The 22,928-nt window shown below is 43.2% G+C and overlaps 1 protein-coding gene across 6 annotated transcripts in view; it reads right to left on the bottom strand.

The window, feature by feature from the left end:
* CC2D2A (coiled-coil and C2 domain containing 2A) overlaps nucleotides 1-17,119 on the bottom strand; it is a 138,016-nt gene extending 120,897 nt beyond the window's left edge. For 2 of the 6 annotated variants that reach the window (XM_032632689.1, XM_032632690.1), the window contains exons 1-4: nucleotides 16,953-17,104; nucleotides 11,761-11,820; nucleotides 8,789-8,872; nucleotides 6,442-6,565 (exon numbers count right to left, since the gene is read on the bottom strand). In XM_032632689.1, the coding sequence (XP_032488580.1) occupies nucleotides 6,442-6,565; nucleotides 8,789-8,872; nucleotides 11,761-11,799 (247 nt within the window). In that variant the 5' untranslated portion in view covers nucleotides 11,800-11,820; nucleotides 16,953-17,104. Of the gene's footprint in view, nucleotides 1-6,441; nucleotides 6,566-7,801; nucleotides 7,859-8,283; nucleotides 8,407-8,788; nucleotides 8,873-11,760; nucleotides 11,821-16,840 lie in introns of those variants that run through there. The other 4 variants (XM_032632685.1, XM_032632686.1, XM_032632688.1 and 1 more) reach the window with 4 other exon arrangements.
* Between the last annotated feature and the right edge of the window lie 5,809 nt (nucleotides 17,120-22,928).

Genomic DNA, 22,928 nt, shown 5'->3' with positions numbered 1-22,928 from the left:
GCCATGTCTTCAAGGGTGCTGGTATCTGAGCATCTGACTACAGTCTGGACTTGACAACACTTGGAGACCCGCAGGAATGCTATAGGATAGAGAGGGTCATGGGTTCAAGGGCAGAGGCTGGGAAGGTAGCGCTGAGCAACAAGCCAAACCCATGAGAGGTTTGGGGAATGAACCATCAAGAGGGAGTCAAAGAATTGGATCCAGGTGAGCAGACTTGGTTGGAAGGATGTGGTGGGTGTGGTATGGGGGTAGTAAGTGAGCATACAGAAACCAGAGCATGGCCTTGAGTAAAATACAGAGAGCACTGTACCTTCCCTGGGCAACTGTAAACCATTCTCTTTAAAGACCAATCAGAGTTAAGATTTGCTGGTATAGAATGATGCTGTAGTGCAGCAATTAAGATTGCAGGTTCACTTAGTATGATAATCTGAGGGAACTATATTCAATATCCTGGTTTATCAAACCATAGTGGAAAAGAATATGAAAAAGAATATATATATATATATATATATATATATATATATATATATGACAAACACTTTGCTGTATAGCAGAAATTAACACAACATTGCAAATCAACTGTACTTCAATGAAATAAATTTAAAAAAAAGAAAAAAAAAAAGAACACAGGTTCCTGAGGTCTGTAGACTGGAGTTTGAGTTCTGGCTCCACCACCTCTAGCTGTTGGTTCTCTCTGAACTTTAGTTTCCTAAATTATAAAACAGTGCCTGATGACAGGACTGTTCTGAGTAATGTAATGCATGTAAAGACCTCAGCATGGTGCCAGCCATATCATAACACTCAAAAGAGGTAATTATTTTTGTTAGTTATTTAGCATCAAGTTCTTCTTCCAGCTGGAGAAGGCGACTAGGTATGTGCCAGACCCTATGTGCGGTGCTTTCTGTGTATCATCTGATTTCACTGTCATAACAGCTGCACGAAGCCAAGGCTTTTATGATCCTCGTTTTTATCAACATAAACGAGGCTTCTGTGGCTGAGGGAGACCGGGCTGCTGCTTGAGGTCCCAGGACTAAAAGTAGTAACGAGTAGTAAGTAGTGAGTCTAATTTCAGTTTCTATGGGTTTCAAGGAATGTTTGCTGACTTGAAATGTTGTTTATTTCTCTTAATCTTGGGCAATGTACTGGGATATGAGTAAGAAAGAGAATGAGGAATCTTGACGGAAATGTTATCAGAAAGCTTGCTGTGTGCCTCAGAACATGGTATTAAGCTCTCAGGGTTCAAGGCTGTCAGATTTATCATCCGGTTTTCTCCCTTCCTTCCTTCCTTCCTCCCTCCCTTCCTTCCTTCCTTCCTTCCTTCCTCCCTTCCTTCCTTCCTTCTTTCCTTCCTTCCTCCCTCCCTCCCTCCCTTTCTTCCTTCTCTCTCTCTCTCTCTCTCTTTCTGAGGGAGAGGAGGATGCCTCAGGTAAACCAATAAGTGCTTAGAGAAGAAAAATATAATGAAATCATATGAGCTTAAAAAGTTCCACAGCTTTCTTAGCATAAACTTTCTTGCTTGGGATAGGGAAACCACCGAATCTGAGGTTTTGCCTAGAAAAATGTAGGTAAGTAGCATTTATAAAATGGTCACGAGAGACAGCCTCTTGAACCATTTAGTAGTCTTAGCTCAAGTTGGTGGGGGTGGGTGGGAGGTGCCCGGATGGTTCCACATATGAAAATCAATCAGTGTAATACACTTCATTACCAGAACAAAGGACAAACACCACATGATCATCTTGCTTGGTACAGAAAAAACATTTGACAAAATTCAACATTCTTTTATGATAAAAAGCATTAGACAAACTAGGAATAGAAGGAAATTACTTCAACATGGTAAAGGCCATATACGAAAAGCCCACAACTTACATTATACTCAGTGGTGAAAAACTGAAAGCATCTCCTCTAGGGTCAGGAACAAGGCAGGGATGCCCGCCCTCCCCTGTCCCCCTGCCCCCCGCCCCCAACTTTACTTCTATTCAGCATAATACTGGAAATCCAAACCAGAGCAATTAAGCAAGTGCTATAGACAGAATGTTTGTGTCCTCCCTGAATTCATATGTTGAAGTTTTTGTCCCAGTGTGATGCTATTTGGAGATGAGGCCTTTGGGAGGTGATTAGGTCATAAGGGTGGAACTTTCATGAATGGGACTAGTTCCCTTATGAAAAAGACCCCAGAGAGCTTCTACTCTGCCCCTTCTACTGTGTGAGAACACAAGAAGACAGCCATTTATGAAACAAAAAGCAGGCCCTCCTTAGCAGACACCAGATCTGCTGGTGCCTTTGTCTTTGACTTTTCAGGCTCCAGAACTATGAGAAACAAAATTTCTGCTGCTTATAAGCCAACCAGTCTATAGTGTTTTATATTAACAGAGCAAACAGACTAAGACAGTAAGAAAAAGTTACAAAAGGCATCCAGATTGGGAAGGAAGAAGTAAAATTATCTCTGTTTGCAGAAGACATTGTCTTATATAGAGAAAACCTTTAAAGAGTCCCCTGCCACACACAAAAAATGTTGAAACTAATAAGCAAATTCAGCAAAGTTGCAGCATAGAAAATCAATATGTAAAATCAGTCGTGTTTCTATCCACTAACAGTGAAACATCTAAAAAGGAAGCTAAGAAAACAATTCCATTTACAATAGCATGAAAAGAGTAAAACACTTAAGAATTAACTTAACCAAAGAGGCAAAAGACTTGTATGCTGTAAACTAAAAAAAACTGTTGAAAACATTTAAAGAAGACACAAACAAATGGAAAGTCACCCCATGTTCATAGATTGGAAAACTTAATATTGTTAAAATGTCAATACTACCCAAGGCAATCAACAGATTTAATGCAATCCCTATCACAATCTCAATGGCATTTTTCTTATGAAAAGAAAAGTTCATCCTAAAACTCACATAGAATATTAAGGTTCCCTGAAATAGCCAAACCAGTTTTGAAAAACAACAAAATTGGAGGCTCAGGTGTCCTGATTTCAAAACATATTATAAAGCTACATCCATTAAAACAGTGTGGTACTGGCATAAAGACAGACATATAGACCAGTGGGATAGAATAGAGAACCTAGAAGCAAAACTATGTGTATGTGGTCAAATAATCTTCAACAAGGATGCCAAGACCACTCAATGGGGAAAATACAGTGGCTTCAACAAATGGTGTTGAGAAACTGGCTATCCACGTGCAAAAGAATGAAGTTGACCCCTACCTTACACAATAAACTCAGTAAGGATTAAAGACCTAAATGTGAGATGTAAAGTTATAAAACCCCTAGAAGAAAACACAGAGGAAATCTTCATGACATTGAGTTTGTTAATGACTTCTTGGATGTGACACCAAAAGCACAGGCAACAAAGGCAAACACAGACAAATGGGACCACCTCAAACTTAAAAACTTCTTCGCACCAAAGGACACAATCAATAGAATACAAAGACCAACTGTGGAATGGGAGAAAATATTTGCAGTTCCCTTCCGATCTAATTTCCTTCTTCTTCCTCTTGCTCACTGTCTGTCAACCACTCTGGCATCCTTGTTCCTTAAATACATCAAGCACACTCTTGCTTTAAGGCCACTTTCCTCAGGGGTCTCACATTTCCTTCAGGCCTCTGCACAAACGTCTTCTCACTGGAGAGGGCTTCCCCTGATGACCTTTCATGAAACAGCAGTCCTTCCTCTCATCTCCACTGTAGTCTCGTCCAGCCAATTCTTTATGTTTCTCTGTAGCACTTCTCACCTCTGGCCATACTGTATATTTATCACATCTTTTTTGATTTGCTTTCTCTTTTTCCCTCTAACTCCCCAGCTGGAATATAAACTCTGTTGGGGTATTAAGGCCTTTTATTCTTGTCCCTACTTTGCAGATAAAGAAACTGAAGTTTAAGGAGGTGGGGAAACTTGCCCAAGCAAGTGAGAAAGTAACAGGTATAGACTGGTACACACACTTGTCTGACGCCAAAGACCGAGGCCTTAACGGATACAACTGTATTGCTTTTCTGTCACAAGCTTAATAAAGAGATGGGTGGAGAGCTTTCTGAGTGGGCACCAAAGCCTGGGAATGCCCAGGTGGCCACAAGGCATTCAGAGGCCAGTAGCAGTCAACCAGGGTGGAGACATATTGGAGAAGAGTGGGAGTAGAATTGGAAAGGGCCAGATCACATAGGGTCTCAGAACTCAGAACAAATAAGAGTGTGGATTTTATGTGATGCTCATTACAGATTTCTGAGTATAGTTTTAAAGAAAGATGAATGTGGTGGTTTAAATATATGCCCATAAATTCCTTTGACACACCTCTCTTTAAAGGTGGAGCCAAATTTCACCCCCCTGAAGATGGGCTGGACTTAGTTTCCTGCTAAGTGGGTGGGTGATTTCCCAGGTGAGGTCCTATAAGACCCGGCTGCTCCTGGACACACTATTTTCTGCACACATTGGGAGTTTCAGAGCCCTCTGTTTGGAGTCCTCTCCCACCAACACTCTACCACGGAGACACCTGCACATCCTCTGTTGCTTCTGCTCTGTGTCTTGCCTTTCCTGTCTCAGGTCGAGACTCCTCATGTTGCTCATTCCTTGCACTCTCGCTCTAACATGTGTTGACATGCTGAATGAGACCTATTCTGCTCTCTTGACCACATGGCTGACTTTCTGCTGGTCTTGACCTCTCGTTTCTAACTGATGCCTGTCTACCCAGGCTTCTAATCCATCAGGTGCCCTCACCTCACTCCCGGGGATTTGCTCTACATCTTGGCCCACCAGTGCTGCCAAATGAGCAATAGCCTCCAGCTCTGCCCTGAGCTGCCCAGAGACCGGCTGGTCATGACCTTGCTCAGGCAGGCACATCTAGCCTTGTACTGTTCTTTCCTTCTTCAAATCATAAATTGTACTTTTTATTTTTTCCTTTTGGACTAATGCATAGATTGCCTATTATCTCACTCTAACACACCTTAGTTACTGTGTATTTATCTATTTAAAATACTAGTGCATGCTATTTAAATATTTAAAACTGTGCACACTCTTTAAAATATTTCCACATCCTTTTCTTGATTTGATCCTTACAATCACCCCCATGGTGACAGTAAAGAGTATTTCTCCCATTTTAGGAAGAAGGAAAGAATTCACTTTTCATTATGCTACAGAGCCTTTATTACTGGCCATGCTCTCTGACATTTTTTTTTCTCTTGATTTTAAAACAACTACTTAAATATTCAATAGTTGTGCTCTGGACGGAATTGTGTCCCCACAAAATTCATACGTTGAAAGCCCTAACCCTCAATGTGACTATATTTGGAGACAGGGCCTCTAAGGAGGTAATGAAGGTTAAATGAGGTTATATGGTAGGGCCCTAATATAATAGGATTAGCATCCTTATAGGAAGAAACACCAAAGTGAGCACACAGGGAGATGCCAGCCACCTACAAGCCAGGAAGAGAGGACTCACTAGAAAGTGACCACACGGGCACCCTGATCTTAGACTTCCAGCCTCCAGAATTGTGAGAAAATAAATGTCTGTTGTTAGAGCCACCCAGTCTATGGTATATTTTGGTACGGCAGCCTGAGCACACTAAGACAAACTGTAATCTTCAATAATGAATAATTTTACCCATTTAGAAAATGAAGTAACTATATGGGATAAAGTTATATATGGGATAAAGTTTGGTTCTACTTTACTAACTGGTAACAGTTCTACTGTGTTATTGGTTTTGGATGGGAACCACATTTTTCTTAGGGTTGGACATCAGATGAACTTGCTTCCAAAGCCCTCTAATTTCCAATAGTTACTTTATTCCCCAGCTCAGCTGCAGAAAAATAGAGTAATAATAATTATGTAACAATTGAAAAGTGTAACACGCCTTCTTCCCTGGTCTAATCCACTGTTCAAGAAAAGCAACAAGTGAGGGGTAATAATTTTCCCTACAGTGAGCAGAGAATGAATGATGGTCACTGTGATGGGGAAAAGTAATGCTGTAAAATACAGGCCACAGTTCCTGGAGGGAGAAGGGAGTTTGTGTGTGTGTGTGTGTGTGTGTGTGTGTGTGTGTGTGTGTGTGTGTGTTGGGGGGTGGGGTGAGGGATGGATAAGAGAAGGGGTCCTCGAGGGGCAGGATCTCCGAGAGCCTCAGAAACATCCTCAGGTTTTCCAACATCTGATTCTAATACTATTTCATTGACAAATATGCCTTCCCATTTCACCCATCCTTGAATGTCTACCTCTTTGATTATTTGCACCACTTCTATTTCAATGAATGCTTCAAAATTCTGTGGTTATGTAAATATGTCTTGGGGTTGTGTCCTGTCTCCCAGACAGAGGTGAACTTAGAAATTGCCTAGAATTGGGGTAAAATGCTTTGGAGGGCGGTGGACGCGTACAAAAAATAATACCCAAGCAAAATCCCCACGATGCTCTGTGCTGATCCCAGGAGGCAATTAATACTGGTTGACAGAACTTACTCCGTGGGCCTCGTTGGCTCGTCATGCCCAGGAGGTGAGTGTCAGAACCTTCCTGCATGGGCTCCTGCTGGTCGTCTGGATGGGATTTTTCAGACACCATTTCCTTGGGGCCAGCAGCCGACAGCTGTGGGCAGATGGTCAGAGGTTGTGAATCTCAGGGCTTTGGTTGACTCAGATGCTATCTCAGGATGAGGTGGGTCACTTAGCAAGGGGACAGGCCTTAATCCTCTTCAGATCTAGATAACTGTGGTCTGTGTCACCTGAGTCACTGTGGTCATGATCTCCTATCCCCACAGGAAGCAGTGCCGATCCTGATTTTGTCTAAGAGGTTTCGGGGAGATGACCCAGGTGGCGCAGTGACTTCCCTGGTGGCGCAGTGGTTAGGAGTCCGCGTGCCAATGCAGGGGACGCAGGTTCATGCCCTGGTCTGGGAAGATCCCACATGCCACAGAGCAACTAAGCCTGTGTGCCACAACTACTGAGCCCGCGCACCTAGAACCCATGCTCCACAACAAATGAGGCCACCTCAATGAGAAGCCCACGCACTGCAATGAGGAGTGGCCCCTGCTCGCCACAACGAGAGAAAGCCCGTGAGCAGCAGCGAAGACCCAACGCAGCCAAAAAATAAAGAAAAGAATTTAAAAAGAAATTTTAAAAAAATGAATATTTTCACTTTTTCTAGGTTTAATGTGTAGAGCTCTGTAGAAATTTGGAGGAAAAGGGAAACAGGAAAATCACAACCAAACTATTTGATCCCAGCTCCAACTCATTTGGACATAGCTGTCAAAGTGTCCTTGGTTAATCCAGGGCAAAGAACAGCCTCTGGTTCCTTCCCCAAACTCTCAGAGGAGGACAGACTGGTGAGCAGAAGTGGCAGTGGAAGCCCCAGGTGAGTGATGGCCTTTGGGCCAGACAAAGGCTTGCCTCCAAACTCAGATTTACCGTGGGACTCGAGCGAGTTATCGAACTTCCTAACTTCCTTCGTCATCCGTAAAAGAAGGGAAATGAAAATAGCCCATTCACTGAGATGCTGCTATGTATAGGCACTTTGTAAAGCACAGACATTCTGACTTAAATAAATGGCCTGGAGTGGACCTGAGGCATTTGACTTAAAAAAAAAAAAACCCCAAGTGATTCTGAAGTGCCGCTGGGGTTAAGAAACACTCTCCAGATTTCTCACAAAGCACCAAATACTGCACGTTCGTTGTCTGATCAGGGCTCTTTGTGCAGTTCAAGGAATGAGATGATGTCTCAAGAAAGCGCCACACCTAGGACACAGAAAGTGCCTTCTTTCCATCCCTGCTCCTTTCTCCCGTTTAGTGCAAGCTCCACGCCCCTAGCCCCAGTCACCATTGCTTACTGTGCCTGTGGCCTTGGAGCTAAGGAACTGAGCTCTTTCCATTTGTACCGGCTCATCTGACGCCTCGTTGGGCCCCGTGGCCCCGGCTGCAGAGCCCCCCCGCTGACCCTGCAGGAAGGGGTTAAAGTCCCTGAGTGGCCAGAGGGCCCAGCCACAAGGCCAGGTAGCACCTCCAGCCTCTCCGGGCCCTCCCCTGGGCCACTCCATCCCAGCTACAGAAAAGGAGTTTCCTTGGCCCAGCTTGTCCCAACGGGATTGTGCTGGGAGACGGGAGAGCTGAAAAGGGGTTTCTCCCCTGACTTCAGCTCTCCTGGTGCCCTCCCCGCCACCCCGTTCCCGCTCTCCAGGCGGCCCCATCACGTGGCTGCCGGCTCAAAATGGCTCTCCTTCCCCCTCCCTCCCCTGCTCGCATCTGGATTATTCCAAGCCAATCGCCCCTCCGCAAAATCTTCCCGGCCTCCTTTCCAAGGGCGTCTATTTACCTGGAGAAGGTGGACCTTGTATAGGGATGCTCACGGCCAAGGAGGGTAACTTCTGCTGCGGGCAGAGCCGGGGGAGGGACCGCCAGCAGGCCCGGGAGATGGGGGTTGGCCTTGATTTAGACTGAAGCAGAATTTGGGCTTGGAGCTGGGAAAGTGGAAGATCCCTGAGATTTGTAATCCTGCACTGCCATCTGCCGCTGGTCTTAGTCTATGGCCTTTGATGACAGCATTAAAGGGGCTCATTTCAGCATTTCTAAACTTGTCTCTCAGGGGATGGGAAAAACCTTGGAGGAAACATGCTCCAAATACTGCCCATGGCTTCATGGTAAGGGTCATCCGTGAGACCCCACATAGGGTCCTTCAGCTGGACCATCCACCAGCATCCCTGCCTCTCCCAGAGAAGGCCAAGTGCTTGTACCCACAGGAGGCTGTATGGCCTCTCGGGGTGCAGTGAGCTGTTAACTGACAGCCCGGTAGACAGACAAGTGCTTCTGTCACTCCCTACCTGCTTCTTTCCTTTTTGTCTTGGAACCTTCGCGGTCTTCTTCTGTCTTCCCTCATCTGCATCCTCACTGTCTTCAATGAACTCCTTTGTTGAGATGCAAATGGAAGAGTTATCTCTTAGTGTGTGTGTGTAAATTGGGAAAAAAATGATAAGTGAGGAAGAGGGGTGGGATTTTTAGGTGTTAAAATGACTGTCTTGTCCTGGAGCCTCCACCCACTAAAGTTGAGTGTGAGCGAAGGGACAGTGGACAGACATCACCATCTACTCTTCTCAAAAGTTGTATCCAAATGGAAAGATGGTCAATGATATGGTGTTGGAGCTTCCATCGACCCAGGTGCTCATTCATGCCTAGGGAATTTATGGACTGCTGACTGTGTTCCAGGCCTTGGGCGCACAGAGGTACCGGAGGTGACTTCCCTCAAAAGTCATAATCTAATGAAGGCCACGAACAAGTGAATCTGCCAGGACTGATGTACTGACCCGGATGGAGGCCTCTGGCCCAGGACGATATCAGAATCACACTAGGGGCTTCCAGGGTTGGGCTTATCTGCTCCCCACAGCCTTACTGTCAGGTAGAGAATAATGAGGATACATGTTAAATCACCATGGAAGTTTGTATTTAATGCAAATTTTTTCAGGTCTTTTTGAAAAGGGAGAAATCCTTTTTGTGTTTTGTTTTGTTTTAAAATTTTCTTGGAGTATAGTTGATTTACAATGTTGTGTTAGTTTCAGGTGTACAGAAAGTGAATCCGTTATATATATACTCTTTTTTTAGATTCTTTTCCCATATGGGTCATTACAGAGTATTCAGTAGAGCTCCCTGTGCTATACAGTAAGTTCTTATTAGTTATCTATTTTATATATAGTAGTGTGTGTATGTCTATCCCAATCTCCCAATTTATTCCTCTCCCCCTCCCTTATCCCCGGGTAACCATAAGTTTGTTTTCTACATCTGTAACTCTACTTCTGTTTTGTAAATAAGTTCATTTGTATCCTTTTTTTTAGATTCCACATATAAGCAGTATCATATGATTTGTCTCTCTGTGTCGGACTTAATTCACTCAGTATGACTATCTTTAGGTCCATCCATGTTGCTGCAAATGGCATTATTTTGTTCTTTTTTATGGCTGAGTAATATTCCATTGTATATATGTACCACATCTTCTTTATTCATTCCTCTGTTGATGGACATTTAGTTTGCTTCCATGTCCTGGCTATTGTAAACAGTCCTGCATTGAACATTGGGGTGCATGTATCTTTTCAAATTAAGATTTTTTCTGGGTATATGCCTAGGAGTGGGATTGCTGGGTCATATGGTATTACTATTTTTAGTTTTTTAAGGAACCTCCATACTGTTTTCCATAGTGGCTGTACCAATTTACATTCCCACCAACAGTGTGGGAGTGTTCCTGAAAAGGGAGAAATCCTTTAACAGTGCCAACTTCGTTTCTTTTTCCATATTATGCTTTCTAAAGTTTTAGTCATAAAATGTTAGAGCTGAAGCCTCTTAAGTTTGAAGCTTTAAAGTTTTCTAGTTTGAGTTTTGCAAACCAGGACACAAGTACCTCGGGGTATAAAAGAAGTTGCAAGGTAAACCCAGAACCTCTTCTGGTGTACCGGATTTATTAGACATTTTTTTTTCTAAAATTGGGAAATTTTTGTTTTTATACTGAAACAAACTTGGAACACAAAGCATGGGTTTTAATCATATAAGATTTCAAAGAAATGGCATGCAGGTTGCTGGGCTAGGCTTCAAACACTCAGCAGTGCCCTTGGCCATCTGTTTAGAGAAAACCTCAGCTTCAGCTGCAGAGGAGGGAACTGAGGTCCCAACCAGGGAGTGGGCATGGCTTGGGCTTTTTCTTTGTCTAAGGGACCTGATCGCTCTGACTCATCCTCTGGGTGCAAGCCCCACCCTCACTCAGACCTCCTTCTTCAGAGCGGTGTGCAACTGTGGTTCTTAATTCAAGTCTAAATTCTTATTGGCTTAGAATGGGCTTGTGAGAAATATACATCAAGCTTTTTTTTTTTTTTTTTTTGGCTTTCCAATAATGTTTTGATCCTCTGTCAATGGAAAACTCTCCAGTAGGACCTCAAATTAGACTGAATGTGAACTCCAGGAGAGCTCAGCGTTTTCTTCACTGCTCTATTCCCAGGGACCAGAGGCACAATGAATATTTGTTGTATGAATGAATGAGCACAGGTAGATGTAGGTAAGTTGTCAGTACTTGATATCTTGCTTAAAGTTAATCTGTGTGGTTTCATCTGGGTTCCTTCAGGCTTTTTGAAGTTCCTGTTGGAAATAGCATATTGTCCCCATTTCTGCCTCTATGGTCTCAAGTTACTGAGCCCTAGAGCCAAGAGAGAAAGGAGGATTGAGAGGAATACTTCCTCTTCTGTTCGGAGGTCTCTGGTCTCCAAACTGGAGAAGGCTTTGCTCCTCTGGTCCAGACAGCATTTAATGATGTTTTGCACAAAATGAGTTAGAAATTGCAGGACTCCATGAGGGTTTTATAAGTGGTTATATCTACAGTTGTTATCCTCATTTTGAATTTCTTTAGAAATCAATGTGCTTTACTGAAAAAGAATGAATCTATGTATATGTATAAGTGAATCACTTTGCTGTATACCTGAAACTAACACAACATTGTAAATCAACTATAATCCAAAAAAAAAAAAAGACATCAATGTGGTTCAGTAGAACTGGACCCTTTAGGTGGTAACTCAGAACTGCTGTCTGTTGGAATTCATGAAATGGTGACAAAGCAGCTTCAGAGCCCTCAATCCTGGAGCACCTGCAGTGCTGCATGCACCCCTATTCTCCTCTGTGTGCCCAAGGTAGCACCTTCTGCATGCAGTAGGCGTGCAATAAATGCTCATTTCTGGCCTAACTTCCTCACTCACCAGCATGTGTGACATGAGCATGCACACACAAAGATACATCCCTTGGAGACATCTAAGCCATCACTCACCTCTGTGATTATTTTCAATTTTTCTTCCTTGGGCTTCATTTTAGCTGTGATGGCTCCTCCCTGACAGGCAAAGACCAAAGAAGAAGTCAGGCCCTTTGAACTCAGTGAAGTGTCTTTCTTCTCACTACTGATAACGCTGAAGCTGACCTTGATGGTTAGTGAAGTGTTTGAACTGAGTAGACCTTGCATCCACAAGGAATGCATTCTTAGGCCCCAGGATTGGTGGACATGAGCCCCAGAGGAGAAGGAAGGAGGCTGGACCCTCTGTCCCCACGAGCCTGTCAAAGATCTTGGCTTTCCTGTGTAGGAGGTGGAAGCCAGGAGAAGGTTCTGCCCTTGGTGTCAGATGACCCTGGTAGGAATCCAACTCCTGAAGGACTATTTCACAGCCTATCCTCTCCACTCAAACCTTCACCTTCCCATCCCCCTTCACTGTCTACCCTTGGCCTTTGTTCTCATTTCAAGAGCAAAGAGATAAAGCCAGAGATGGACCCTCCCCCCTCCCCATCCCCCTGTCTCACCCCACTGAGTCATGTCACCCCCTCTGCTTCCACTTGCTCCTGTGGTCTGTCCCTGCTTCCATCTGGGCCATGGTTTCTGCCTGGGCACTGCTCCCGCCTGCTCCAGGGCCTTGATCTGGACAGTTTCCCCCTTTCACCTGCATAGTCACTTCTTCCTGCTCTTTTGGTTCATTCCTATCCATGTACAAAGGCCCCTTCCTTAAAAAACTCTCTCTGGGCTTCACATCTCTTTCTGTCGCTCAGTTGTTCAACCCTCTGAAAGAAAAATCCTCAAACCCTCTCTTTCCAAATCAGTTTTCTGAGCCTAGCGCTCCCTGGAACCGCTCTTGCCAGCATCTCCAAGGACCCCCGCATCACCACATCTTATGATCCATCCTCAGCCCTCACCTTAGTTGCCCTGTCAGAGGTGTTTAGTAATGAAAGTGACCAGTTGCTTTCTCTTTCTTGAAATATCTTCTTCAGTTGGCTTCTCAGACATGCTCTTTCCTGGTTCTCCCCCTACCCACTGCTTCTCCTCCTCAGATTCCTCGGCTGGTTTGTTCTCATCTTCCAAGCACCACGTGTGACAGTGCCTGGGGCTCAGCCTTGCCTCATTCCCTTGGTGAGATCGTCCTGTCTCTTGGCTTTAAATACCGTCAATCTACTGATGCTCCCCAAATTTACATCCAGGGCCCAAACGTCTCCCCAGAACTCCAGACTCAAATATCCGAGCACTTGATGGACACTTTCCCTTGGATTAACATGCCCCAAATGAAGCTCCTTGTCATCACCCCTGAGTCTGCTCGTCCTGCAACCTTCCTTGTTGCAATACACAGAACTCTATGTTTTTCCCAGGCCAGAAACCTGGGAGTCATTCGTGAATCCTCTCTGGCTCTCACATGACACACCACATCCAATCCATCAGAAACCCTGCCGTCTTCGCCTTCACATTACATTGACAATCCCACCACCTTAAGCAGCTCACTGTTACCACCCTGGTCCAGTACCGTTGTCTCTCAGGGATTTTTGTAAGAGTCTCCTGACGTCTTTGCTTCCCACCGCACTTACCTACAACCCATTCTCTGTATTGAAGCCAGAGTGAATTGTTTAACATATAAGTGAGATCATATCCTTCCTCCGCTCAAAATTCTCCAGTGACTTCCTTCTCTTAACAGAGTTAAATCCAAAATCCTTCAATGGCCTACAGGCCCCTGCATGATCTGCCCTTGAACCTTCTTGCCTCAGGACCTTTGTAGTTGCTCTGCCTAGAACTCTCTTTCCCAAGACATCTACCCTGTTCTCTCTCTTTTCATTTCCTTCAGGACTGCTCAGATTTCATTTTATCAGAGAGATCTTCCCTGAACACTCACAGTACAATGATAATCTCCCACCCTCACCCTCCTGGAGCTCCATAACCACCTTACAGCGATTTCTTTTTTCATAGTACTTATCACCAGTTGACATACCTATTTATTTGTTATTGTCTGCCCATTCTCATAAAATATAAGCTACAAGAGGGCAGGAACATTTGCTCATTGTTTAGCCCCAGAGCCTAGGACTACGGCTCCCAGTAGACACAATAAATTTTGTTGAATGAATGACTAAATTACTCTTTACTGGCTGTGTCTTCCTTGGCCACATTCTGAAGGCCTTCAAAGCTTCATCGTCCTCCTTGGGCTGCTGTGAAGATTAAATGAGAGACATGGGGAGCAACAGCAAGGCTGACAAATCATAAGCCCTTCTAATAGCTATGGAATCTGAATCTTAACTGGGACTTCGTCATGTAAGCAGCTCATCTGAAGCCTTCAAGGTTTCATTTACCCTCATGGAGAATTAGCACCTTAAAGGGAAATAAAGCATCTGAAATTCTATTGTCTGAAGTCCAGAACTCCTCCCAAGCTGTAAAATATGGAGGAAAGGAAATGGTGAAAGCAGCTAAGATATTAAAAGGGTGAGGAGGTAATCTAGAGAGAATCAGGGGGCAGATAAGAAAAATAAAATTCTACAGGGCAAGGGAGCTCCCTGAAACAGTGGTAATTATGAAGTGGAAAAAAAAGAACTGTGAAATATTTTAGTAACTAAAAAAAAAAAAAGATTCTCAACAAGTTAAAAAATGTTACATGGGAAGAAACAGAAGCAGAAAATGAAAAATATAATGGGGCTGATTTTTTTCTCCTCATTTTTTCCTGATCATTACCTTTGAATGTTTCTAAGGAAATCAAATGACATCAAAATTTATCTTTTTATGAGCACTGTTGCTAAGAAAACAAATCAATACTCTGCAACTTTAATATGCAGCTTGTCATCATCATGTACATTGAGTGTTTGTTAATATATTGCTATTGGCAACATCAAAATAAGAGCCGTGATTTACTGCAGACTTATTTTGTTCTCTCTCTAGATATACGTTATCACTCGGGCTCACAAAAACACTTCCAGCTTAGTAGCATATGCCTCAATTTGCGCATGTGGAAATGGAGGTTTCCTCTGAGGTTAGCCTCTGACAGGTTCTGTGCTTTGCCATTATGGTTATTAAATGTCACAGTCAGAACTTGGCCCCGAGAATCTGTGATTCCAGGGTCCTCCTCCATGTCCCCCTACCTCTCTGTCTCAACGTTTATTCTGGTTTTGCAATATCAGTAACTCTTCTATGTTAGTCCACTATTCTCGAAATATTTACAATTGAAAAGCACAGAGCATTGCCCCTATGGGAAAGGGCTTTGGCTACTTCAGGTCAACGATGTATTTAGTTTAACTCAATGCAGAAAACCAAAGATATTTTTCAAGGAAAGTACTGACGCCTTCATCCGAACAAATGGACTATCTCTGAGGGTCATCAGAGGATCAGATTCCTGTCCAGAGGGTCTCGTGGTAAATTCTAAAGAAGCAGAGAAATAGGAATGAATGTATATGAAAAGGGTGGCATTGTATGCAATGCTTTTCAACCTTGGCTACTTAGAAGATAATACAGTATATGCGTCCTACCCCAGAACAGTGAAGACATGGGTTTATAGAAACAGTGAGACCTTTGTAAAAAATTATGTGAACCTGGATTCAAATTCCAGCTCTGTTTATCAGCTGTGTGATGTTGGAGCAATGCCTTCACCTCTCTGAGATACATTTCTGTACCTGTAAACTTGTGAACATAATTCCTACCTCAATGAGTGATTATTTTATCAGGGTTAAATGACAGACTATGTGTAGTAAAATGTGTAGCATGGACCAGGCTCTCAATACTGGGAAGTAAGTGTAATTATTAAGAAAAGGTGACGGTAGATGTGGAATGTAGAAGAAAAGAATGAGGAGGGAAAAAGCAGGGGACAGGAATGAGAGAAGTAAGAAAGACCTTAGGTGACGCCAAATTCCCCATTACCGTCTTTGGTTCTCAACTTTGAATTTGTGGCACCAATAACCAATATGCCCTCTCTCCCATGCCGCAGCTGCGCCCAGGGCAGTTTTTTTTTCTGTTTCCTTTTATGGTGTTTCTGAAACCATCCCCTGTCCTCACACCTATGAGCATTTTCTCCCAGTGCATGGCATTTAGCCTTTTCTGTCTGATCCTGTTAGATCCTGGAACACTGGTCAGGTGCCATGCACACCCTGTTTGATTTAATTTCCTAATTCTACAAGTTATTCCAGCCACAGCTTCCTGTAGTAAAAGGTGAATGACAAATAGCTTTATAGAATCATTTCATCAGCTCCATGTAATGTATATTGTCTTCAAAGAGTATAAATACCACATCTGAGGTGTGTGATGTGACATATACCCAGTGCATTTATCTGATGAACTGAGTTCTCCCACATCCTCCCTGGGAGTCATCCTGCTGTGCTTTAAGCACTCAAACCCTTTCATAAATCTCTTATGGCGCTTAGCCCATTGTACTGTTATAATCTGTTTATAGGTCTGTCTTCCCAGTAAATTCTGAGCTTCCGACCTGCTCTAGTTCATTTTTGCACACTCGAAACTTCAGCACCTTACTGAAGCCTGGTGCATTGTTGATGATCAATACAGGTTTGAATGAATGACTCCTTAAAAGAGCTCTAGGAGAGCCATTTGAAAGAGATTTCATTCTGGTCCTGAATTTACTTGCAGGAAAGCTTATATGAAAACCCAATAACATACGTGTATTTCCCATTAGACTTTATCAGCCTTTCAGAGCCCCTCTTTGCAACAAAGAGAAACAATCAGTTTAAACACAGCCGGTAGATTTCCTTGTGGTCTTTTGGCTAGAGCAGCCAGCCTTTGTCTGTAACAGATCTTCCTCTGTCTAATGCCAAGGAAAGTGAAGCTTGCAATAACTAGTATTTCGCCCCTCGAACCAATTTGAACTAAAAGGCCCAGAAATGCAACCGGCAGCCAGTGTTTCCGGGAGACCAGAATGCAACAGGATGGCGTGGACGTCCTAGGAAGGAAGCAGAGACAGCTTCGGGAGAAATTCCACCCAGGGGCTGTCATGAGCCAGACTTAATTTCCTGCAAACCAGACACCAGACAGTGGCTCAAATCAAAGCAGCCCAAGTCATACTGTACGTTTCCATTCCAGAAAGTAAAACGTAAATAATAATGATGAGGACCCCTACCTTTACAATTCGTTAGGCTCAGGGTGTCCAGGGGAGAGGCTGAACTCCAAGCCTGGTAGCTGAAAGCAGGACTGCACTGCTGCAGCCCAGCTCCCGGGAAGAAGTAATTTACCTTAAGGAACTTTACAAGGCACTTTGCAGATTCTCCTTCCTGGGACGAAGGGAACGTGGAATGTGTCTCACTGTTGAATCTTCTAGAAAATCCAGAGGGAAAGGCTGAACGTTGGGGCGGCCCCTGGGCTGCTCCCTGGGAAGCTGCAGCCACGTCTCAGCAAAAACACCCGCTTAGCAACCCGTTCCTAAGGAAGGTCACTAGGTGGCTTTTTTTTTCTTTTAAAGTGACAGGTTACTCTAGCAGAGGAACACACATGCAAGGGGTGAGCAGAGGTGCACAACTTACAGGAGAAACACAAAGGGAATCAGCATGAGGGAGCTGGGCAGAAATGAGGTCAAGCTTTCGGAGCTGTCCCTTCCCTTACCACAACTGGTTGCTGGGCCTTTCTGGTCAACGACAGGCAACGCTCAGAGGTGGGTGGCTTAGAGTCAGCGAAGGTCGTCATTACAGGGCAAGGATGTCTAACTTATCTGCTGCACAGGCTCCCTGGAGGTTGCTCTGGAGCGTTTTCTGGTTAAATGTCGAAAATTGAATGTGCAAGAGGAATCTCTGCTTATTCTCTGAACCCCGCCCAAAACGCAAAGGAAATGGGAAAAGAGGCAAAGAAGATGGCAGAGTAATGGAATGAACAGACCAAAAAAGCCACCCTCCAAGTATGCTAGCATGTGTGCGTGTGTGTGTGCATCTTTGTGGATCTATGTGTGCCTGTGTGTCTATGTGTGTATCTGTTTGTGTGTCTGTGTGTCTATGTGTGTGGGTATGTGTCTCGTGTGTGTGTGTCTGTGAATCTGTGTCTGTGTGTGTATGTAAGTCGGTGTATGTATGTGTGTATGTATCTGTGTGTGTGTGTGTGTCTGTGTCTTTGCATGTCTATCTGTATGTGTACATGTGTCTGTGTGTGTCTTTGCATTTCTGTCTGTATGTGTACATGTGTGTGTGTCTGTGTTTGCATTTCTGTCTGTGTACGTGTGTGTGTGTATCTGTGTGTCTTTGCATTTCTGTCTGTATGTGCATGTGTGTGTGTGTCTGTGTCTTTGCATTTCTGTCTCTGTGTGCACGTGTGTGTGTGCCTCTGTGTGTACCTGTGTGTGTCTGGGGTGGGGTTGGGGGGTCAGGTCGGCATGGAAACGAGGAAATGAGCTGAGCCGCTCTGCAGAACTTCAGAGAGGGCTCCGGATTTGGCTCAGCAGTGTGATGGGCTGAGTTGTGTCTCCCAGAAAGATATGTTCAAGTCCTAACCCCTAGTACTTCAGAATGTGACCTTATTTGGAGTTAAGGTCTTTAAAGAGGTAGTCAATTTAAGATGAGGTCATTAGGGTGGGCCCTGATCCAATAGGACCGTGTCCTTTTAAAAAGGGGGGATTTGGGCACAGGCAGCCATGCACAGAGGGAAGACCTGTGAAGGCACAGGGAGAACATCGTCTATCAGCCGAGGAATGCGAGGCCACCAGAAGCTGGGAGTGAGGCCTGGAACTGATTCTCCCTCACAGCCCTCAGAGGAAACCAACCCTCCAAAACCTTGATTTCTTATCTTTGTATGACAGCCCCAGGAAATGAATACAGTCAGGTACCAAGGAAAGTGGGGAGACTCTGGGGCTGAGAATGCAAGAAAATGTGAAAATCTATGTATCGAGGGGCTAGGTCCTCAGGACCCTCCCTGACCCCTGGAAGCCTGAGGAATAATACCCTTCTTTCCCAGCCCCCTCTTCTTCTGCCACCTTGAGGAAACTGGGGGTTTCTTCTCAAGGGAAGTTGTACCAGAGCCACTGGTCTCAAGTTCAGGTACAGCAGAAGGTGTGTGTGTCTCAGGTCTGAAAACTGGGTCTGAAATGGAGAGGTGGGCAGGATGCACCTTTCTCACAGAGCTGAGACACCCACACATATACCTGGATCCTCTGTCCCACCTTTGCTGTAACCAAACTGGAAAACATGGAATATTGTTTTCTGGAAAAACTGAGTGGTCACAAAGAGCAGGTCCCAGATATGGGTATTTCTGGCTCTTCCAATGAAAGAAGTAGCATATTGCCTTTACAGAAAGGCAATACAGAGAAAATGGGAGGATCATAGAAATTCAACACTTGTAGTTATATAGAAAGAGAGAATCAAGAAAATGAAAAGGTAGAATGTTTCAAAGAAGTAATACAAAGAAGACTTTCAGAATTGAAAGAAGTCCTTCTATTGAAAGGGGCTATTACCTAGTGCTGGTGCAGGGAGACCATGAGAAAACTTGTCTGTCTCTGTTCACCAACTCTGCATGTGGCAGGAAGAGTATCTCCTGAGAATTCATAACCATTGGCTTGCACCATGCTGATGAATTCCCTCATTCATGCTACCTACATCATTTAGGAACTCCCTAAGTGACACATTTTAACTAGTGGTCTCAGGCTACTGTATCCTTGTGGGGTGTTGGGCAAGAGCAGATACAAAACTTTTCTGGAGGGACACACCTTCAAGTAGTCCATTCAGAATTGCTATAGATAAATGTTGCTGAAGATGAATTTACAATACAAAATTAGACACACAGGAGGATATAGTCAAGAGTCTGCAATTAGAGGTTATAGTTAGATACCCAAGAACTTCTGATAATGCAGTGATCATATGGAGAATCAGAAAAAACAATGACTGTAAAAGAACTTAAAAAGAGGCTTTGAAAATATGGAAGAAGAGTGAGATACTGTCAAAAAGGTCAGGCAAATGTTAAAAAGAATCAGCTAGAGCTTTTAGAAATGAATAATAAAGTCATGAATTCTTAAAAAAGTTTTTATTGGAGTATAGTTGATTTACAATGTTGTGTTAGTTTCAGGTGTACAGCAAAGTGAATTAGATATATGTGTGTGTGTGTGTGTGTGTGTGTGTGTGTGTGTGTGTGTATATATCTCCATGATTTTTTTTTATTTTAAAGCAAAGGACAGATGAGAGAGCTGGAAAGAGAATGAGTGATGTAAAAGATAGATTTAAAAAATTCAAATGTGGGGCTTCCCTGGTGGCGCAGTGATTGAGAGTCCACCTGCCGATGCAGGGGACACGGGTTCGTGCCCCGGTCCAGGAAGATCCCACATGCTGCAGAGCGGCTAGGCCCGTGAGCCATGGCCACTGAGCCTGCGCATCCGGAGCCTGTGCTCCGCAACGGGAGAGGCCACAACAGTGAGAGGCCCGTGTACTGCAAAAAAAAAATAAATAAATAAATAAAATTCAAATGTGGCACAGAGAGGTGGAAAATAGGAAAGTGCGGATGAAAGACATGGAAGAGAAATTGACAAGGTCCACCATGTCTGCCATGTCCAGTGGAGTCCAGGAGCAGAGAAGAGAGAGACATTGGATGCTGGATCTTAGAGTTGAGGGATCTTAGTCAACTTCCTTAATTTCTCAAGGTTTCAGTGTCCTCATTTGTAAAACGAATTAATAATAGTACTTACTCCAGAGGGTCACGATGAGGCTTATTAAGTTAGTTTTGTCAAGTCCTGGCACTCAGTAAATGCTGTAAAGTTTAATGGAAAAAAAAATGTGGATGTTGTCTTAGCTCTGGCTGCGTTAACAAAATACCATAGACTGGGTGGCTTAAACCATAGAGATTTATTTTCTCACAGGTCTGGAGGATGGAAGTCCAAGATCAAGTTGCCAGTTGATTCAGTTTTTGGTAAGGGCTCTTTTCCTTGCTTGTAGATGGCTGCCTTCTTGCTGTGTCCTCACATTGCCTTTCCTTGGTGTCTGCGGATTAGAGAGAGAGAATTCCCTCTTCTTTTTCATATAAAGCCACCAATCCTATCAAATTAGGGCCACACCCTTAAGACCTCATTTAGCCTTAATTACCTCCTAAAATCCCTATCTCCAAACACAATCACATTGAGGGTTAGCTGTCTACATATGAGTTTTGGGGGAACGTAGTAGATGTTTATAGTGAGAGATCATCTACTTCAAGTGGTCAACTCTTATAAGAGGTAGGATTTGTTCGCTATGCTTGTGCTAACCTTCTGATTATCACCTCCCTTATCTTTTTCTTGAGGGCACTTGTTAAATTCTTTTATTAAGTAGACCCAAATGTGACTAAACAAAATAGTTAGGATCAGAGTTGGGGCAAAGTTAAATGGATTCTGTGACAATATTCTCCCCTGTCTTGAGATTTCTTTTTATTAATTTAATTTTTTTTATCTTTTATTTTTAACATCTTTATTGTAGTATAATTGCTTTACAATGGTGTGTTAGTTTCTGCTGTATAACAAAGTGAATCAGCTATACATATACATATATCCCCATATCTCCTCCCTCTTGCTTCTCCCTCCCACCCTCCCTTTCCCACCCATCTAGATGGACACAATGCACTGAGCTGATCTCCCTGTGCTATGCAGCTGCTTCCCACTAGCTATCTGTTTTACATTTGATGGTGTATATATGTCCATACCACTCTCTCACTTCATCCCAGCTTACACTTCCCCTTCGCCATGTCCTCAAGTCCATTCTCTATGTCTGCATCTTTATTCCTGTTCTGCCTGTAGGTTCTTCAGAACTTTTTTCCCCTTAGATTCCATATATATGTGTTAGCATATGGTATTCATTTTTCTCTTTCTGACTTACTTCACTCTGTATGACAGTCTCTAGGTCCATCCACCTCATTACAAATAACTCAATTTTGTTTCTTTTTATGGCTGAGTATATATGTGCCACATCTTCTTTATCCATTCATCTTTCAGTGGACATTTAGGTTGATTCCATGACCTGGCTATTGTAAACAAAGCTGTAATGAACACTGTGGTACATGACTCTTCTTGTTTTTTGAATTTTTTATTTCCTTCTTTTTTTACAGCAGGTTCTTATTAGTTATCCATTTTATACATGTTAGTGTATATATGTCAATCCCAATCTCCCAATTCATCACACCACCACCACCACCCCCGCCACTTTCCCCCCTTGGTGTCCATAAGTTTGTTCTCTATATCTGTGTCTCAATTTCTGCCCTGCAAACCGGTTCATCTGTACCATTTTTCTAGGTTCCACATATATGCATTAATATATGATATTTGTTTTTCTCTTTCTGACTTATTTCACTCAGTAAGACAGTCTCTAGGTCCATCCACCTCACTGCAAATAACTCAATTTCGTTTCTTTTTATGGCTGAGTGATATTCCTTGTATATATGTGCTACATCTTCTTTATCCATTCATGTATCGCTGGACATTTAGGTTGATTCCATGACCTAGCTATTGTAAATAGTGCTTCAATGAACACTGGGGTGTATGTGTCTTTTTGAATTATGGTTTTCTCTGGGGGTATATGCCCAGTAGTTGGATTGCTGGGCCATATGGTAATTCTATTTTTAGATTTTTAAGGAACCTCCATACTGTTCTCCATAGTGGCTGTATCAATTTATATTCCCACCAACAGTGCAAGAGGGTTCCCTTTTCTCCAAACCCTCTCCAGCATTTATTGTTTGTAGACTTCTTGATGCTGGCCACTCTGACTGCTATGAGGTGATACCTCATTGTAGTTTTGATTTGCATTTCTCTAATTAGTGATGTTGAGCAGCTTTTAATGTGCCTCATGGCCATCAGCATGTCTTCTTTGGAGAAATGTCTATTTAAGTCTTCTACCCATTTTTTGATTGGGTTGTTTTTGTTTTTTTTTTTTTTAATATTGAGCTTCACGAGCTATCTATATATTTGGGAGATTAATCCTTTGTCCATTGATTCATTTGAAAATATTTTCTCCCATTTTGAGGCTTGTCTTTTTGTCTTGTTTATAGTTTCCTTTGCTGTGCAAAAGCTTTTAAGTTTCATTAGGTCCTGTGTATTTCCATTTCTCTAGGAGGTGGGTCAAAAAAGATATTGCTGTGATTTATGTCATAGAGTGTTCTGCCTATGTTTTCCTGTAAGAGTTTTATAGGGTCTGGCCTTACATTCTGGTCTTTAATCCATTTTGAGTTTATTTTTGTATATGGTGTTAGGGAGTGTTCTAATTTCATGCTTTTACATGTCACTG

Source organism: Phocoena sinus, chromosome 5 (genome assembly GCF_008692025.1).
Source record: "Phocoena sinus isolate mPhoSin1 chromosome 5, mPhoSin1.pri, whole genome shotgun sequence".
NCBI classification, from domain to species: domain Eukaryota; kingdom Metazoa; phylum Chordata; class Mammalia; order Artiodactyla; family Phocoenidae; genus Phocoena; species Phocoena sinus.
The sequence above is the reverse complement of the archived record's forward strand: the minus strand, read 5'-3'. Positions and strand labels throughout refer to the sequence as shown.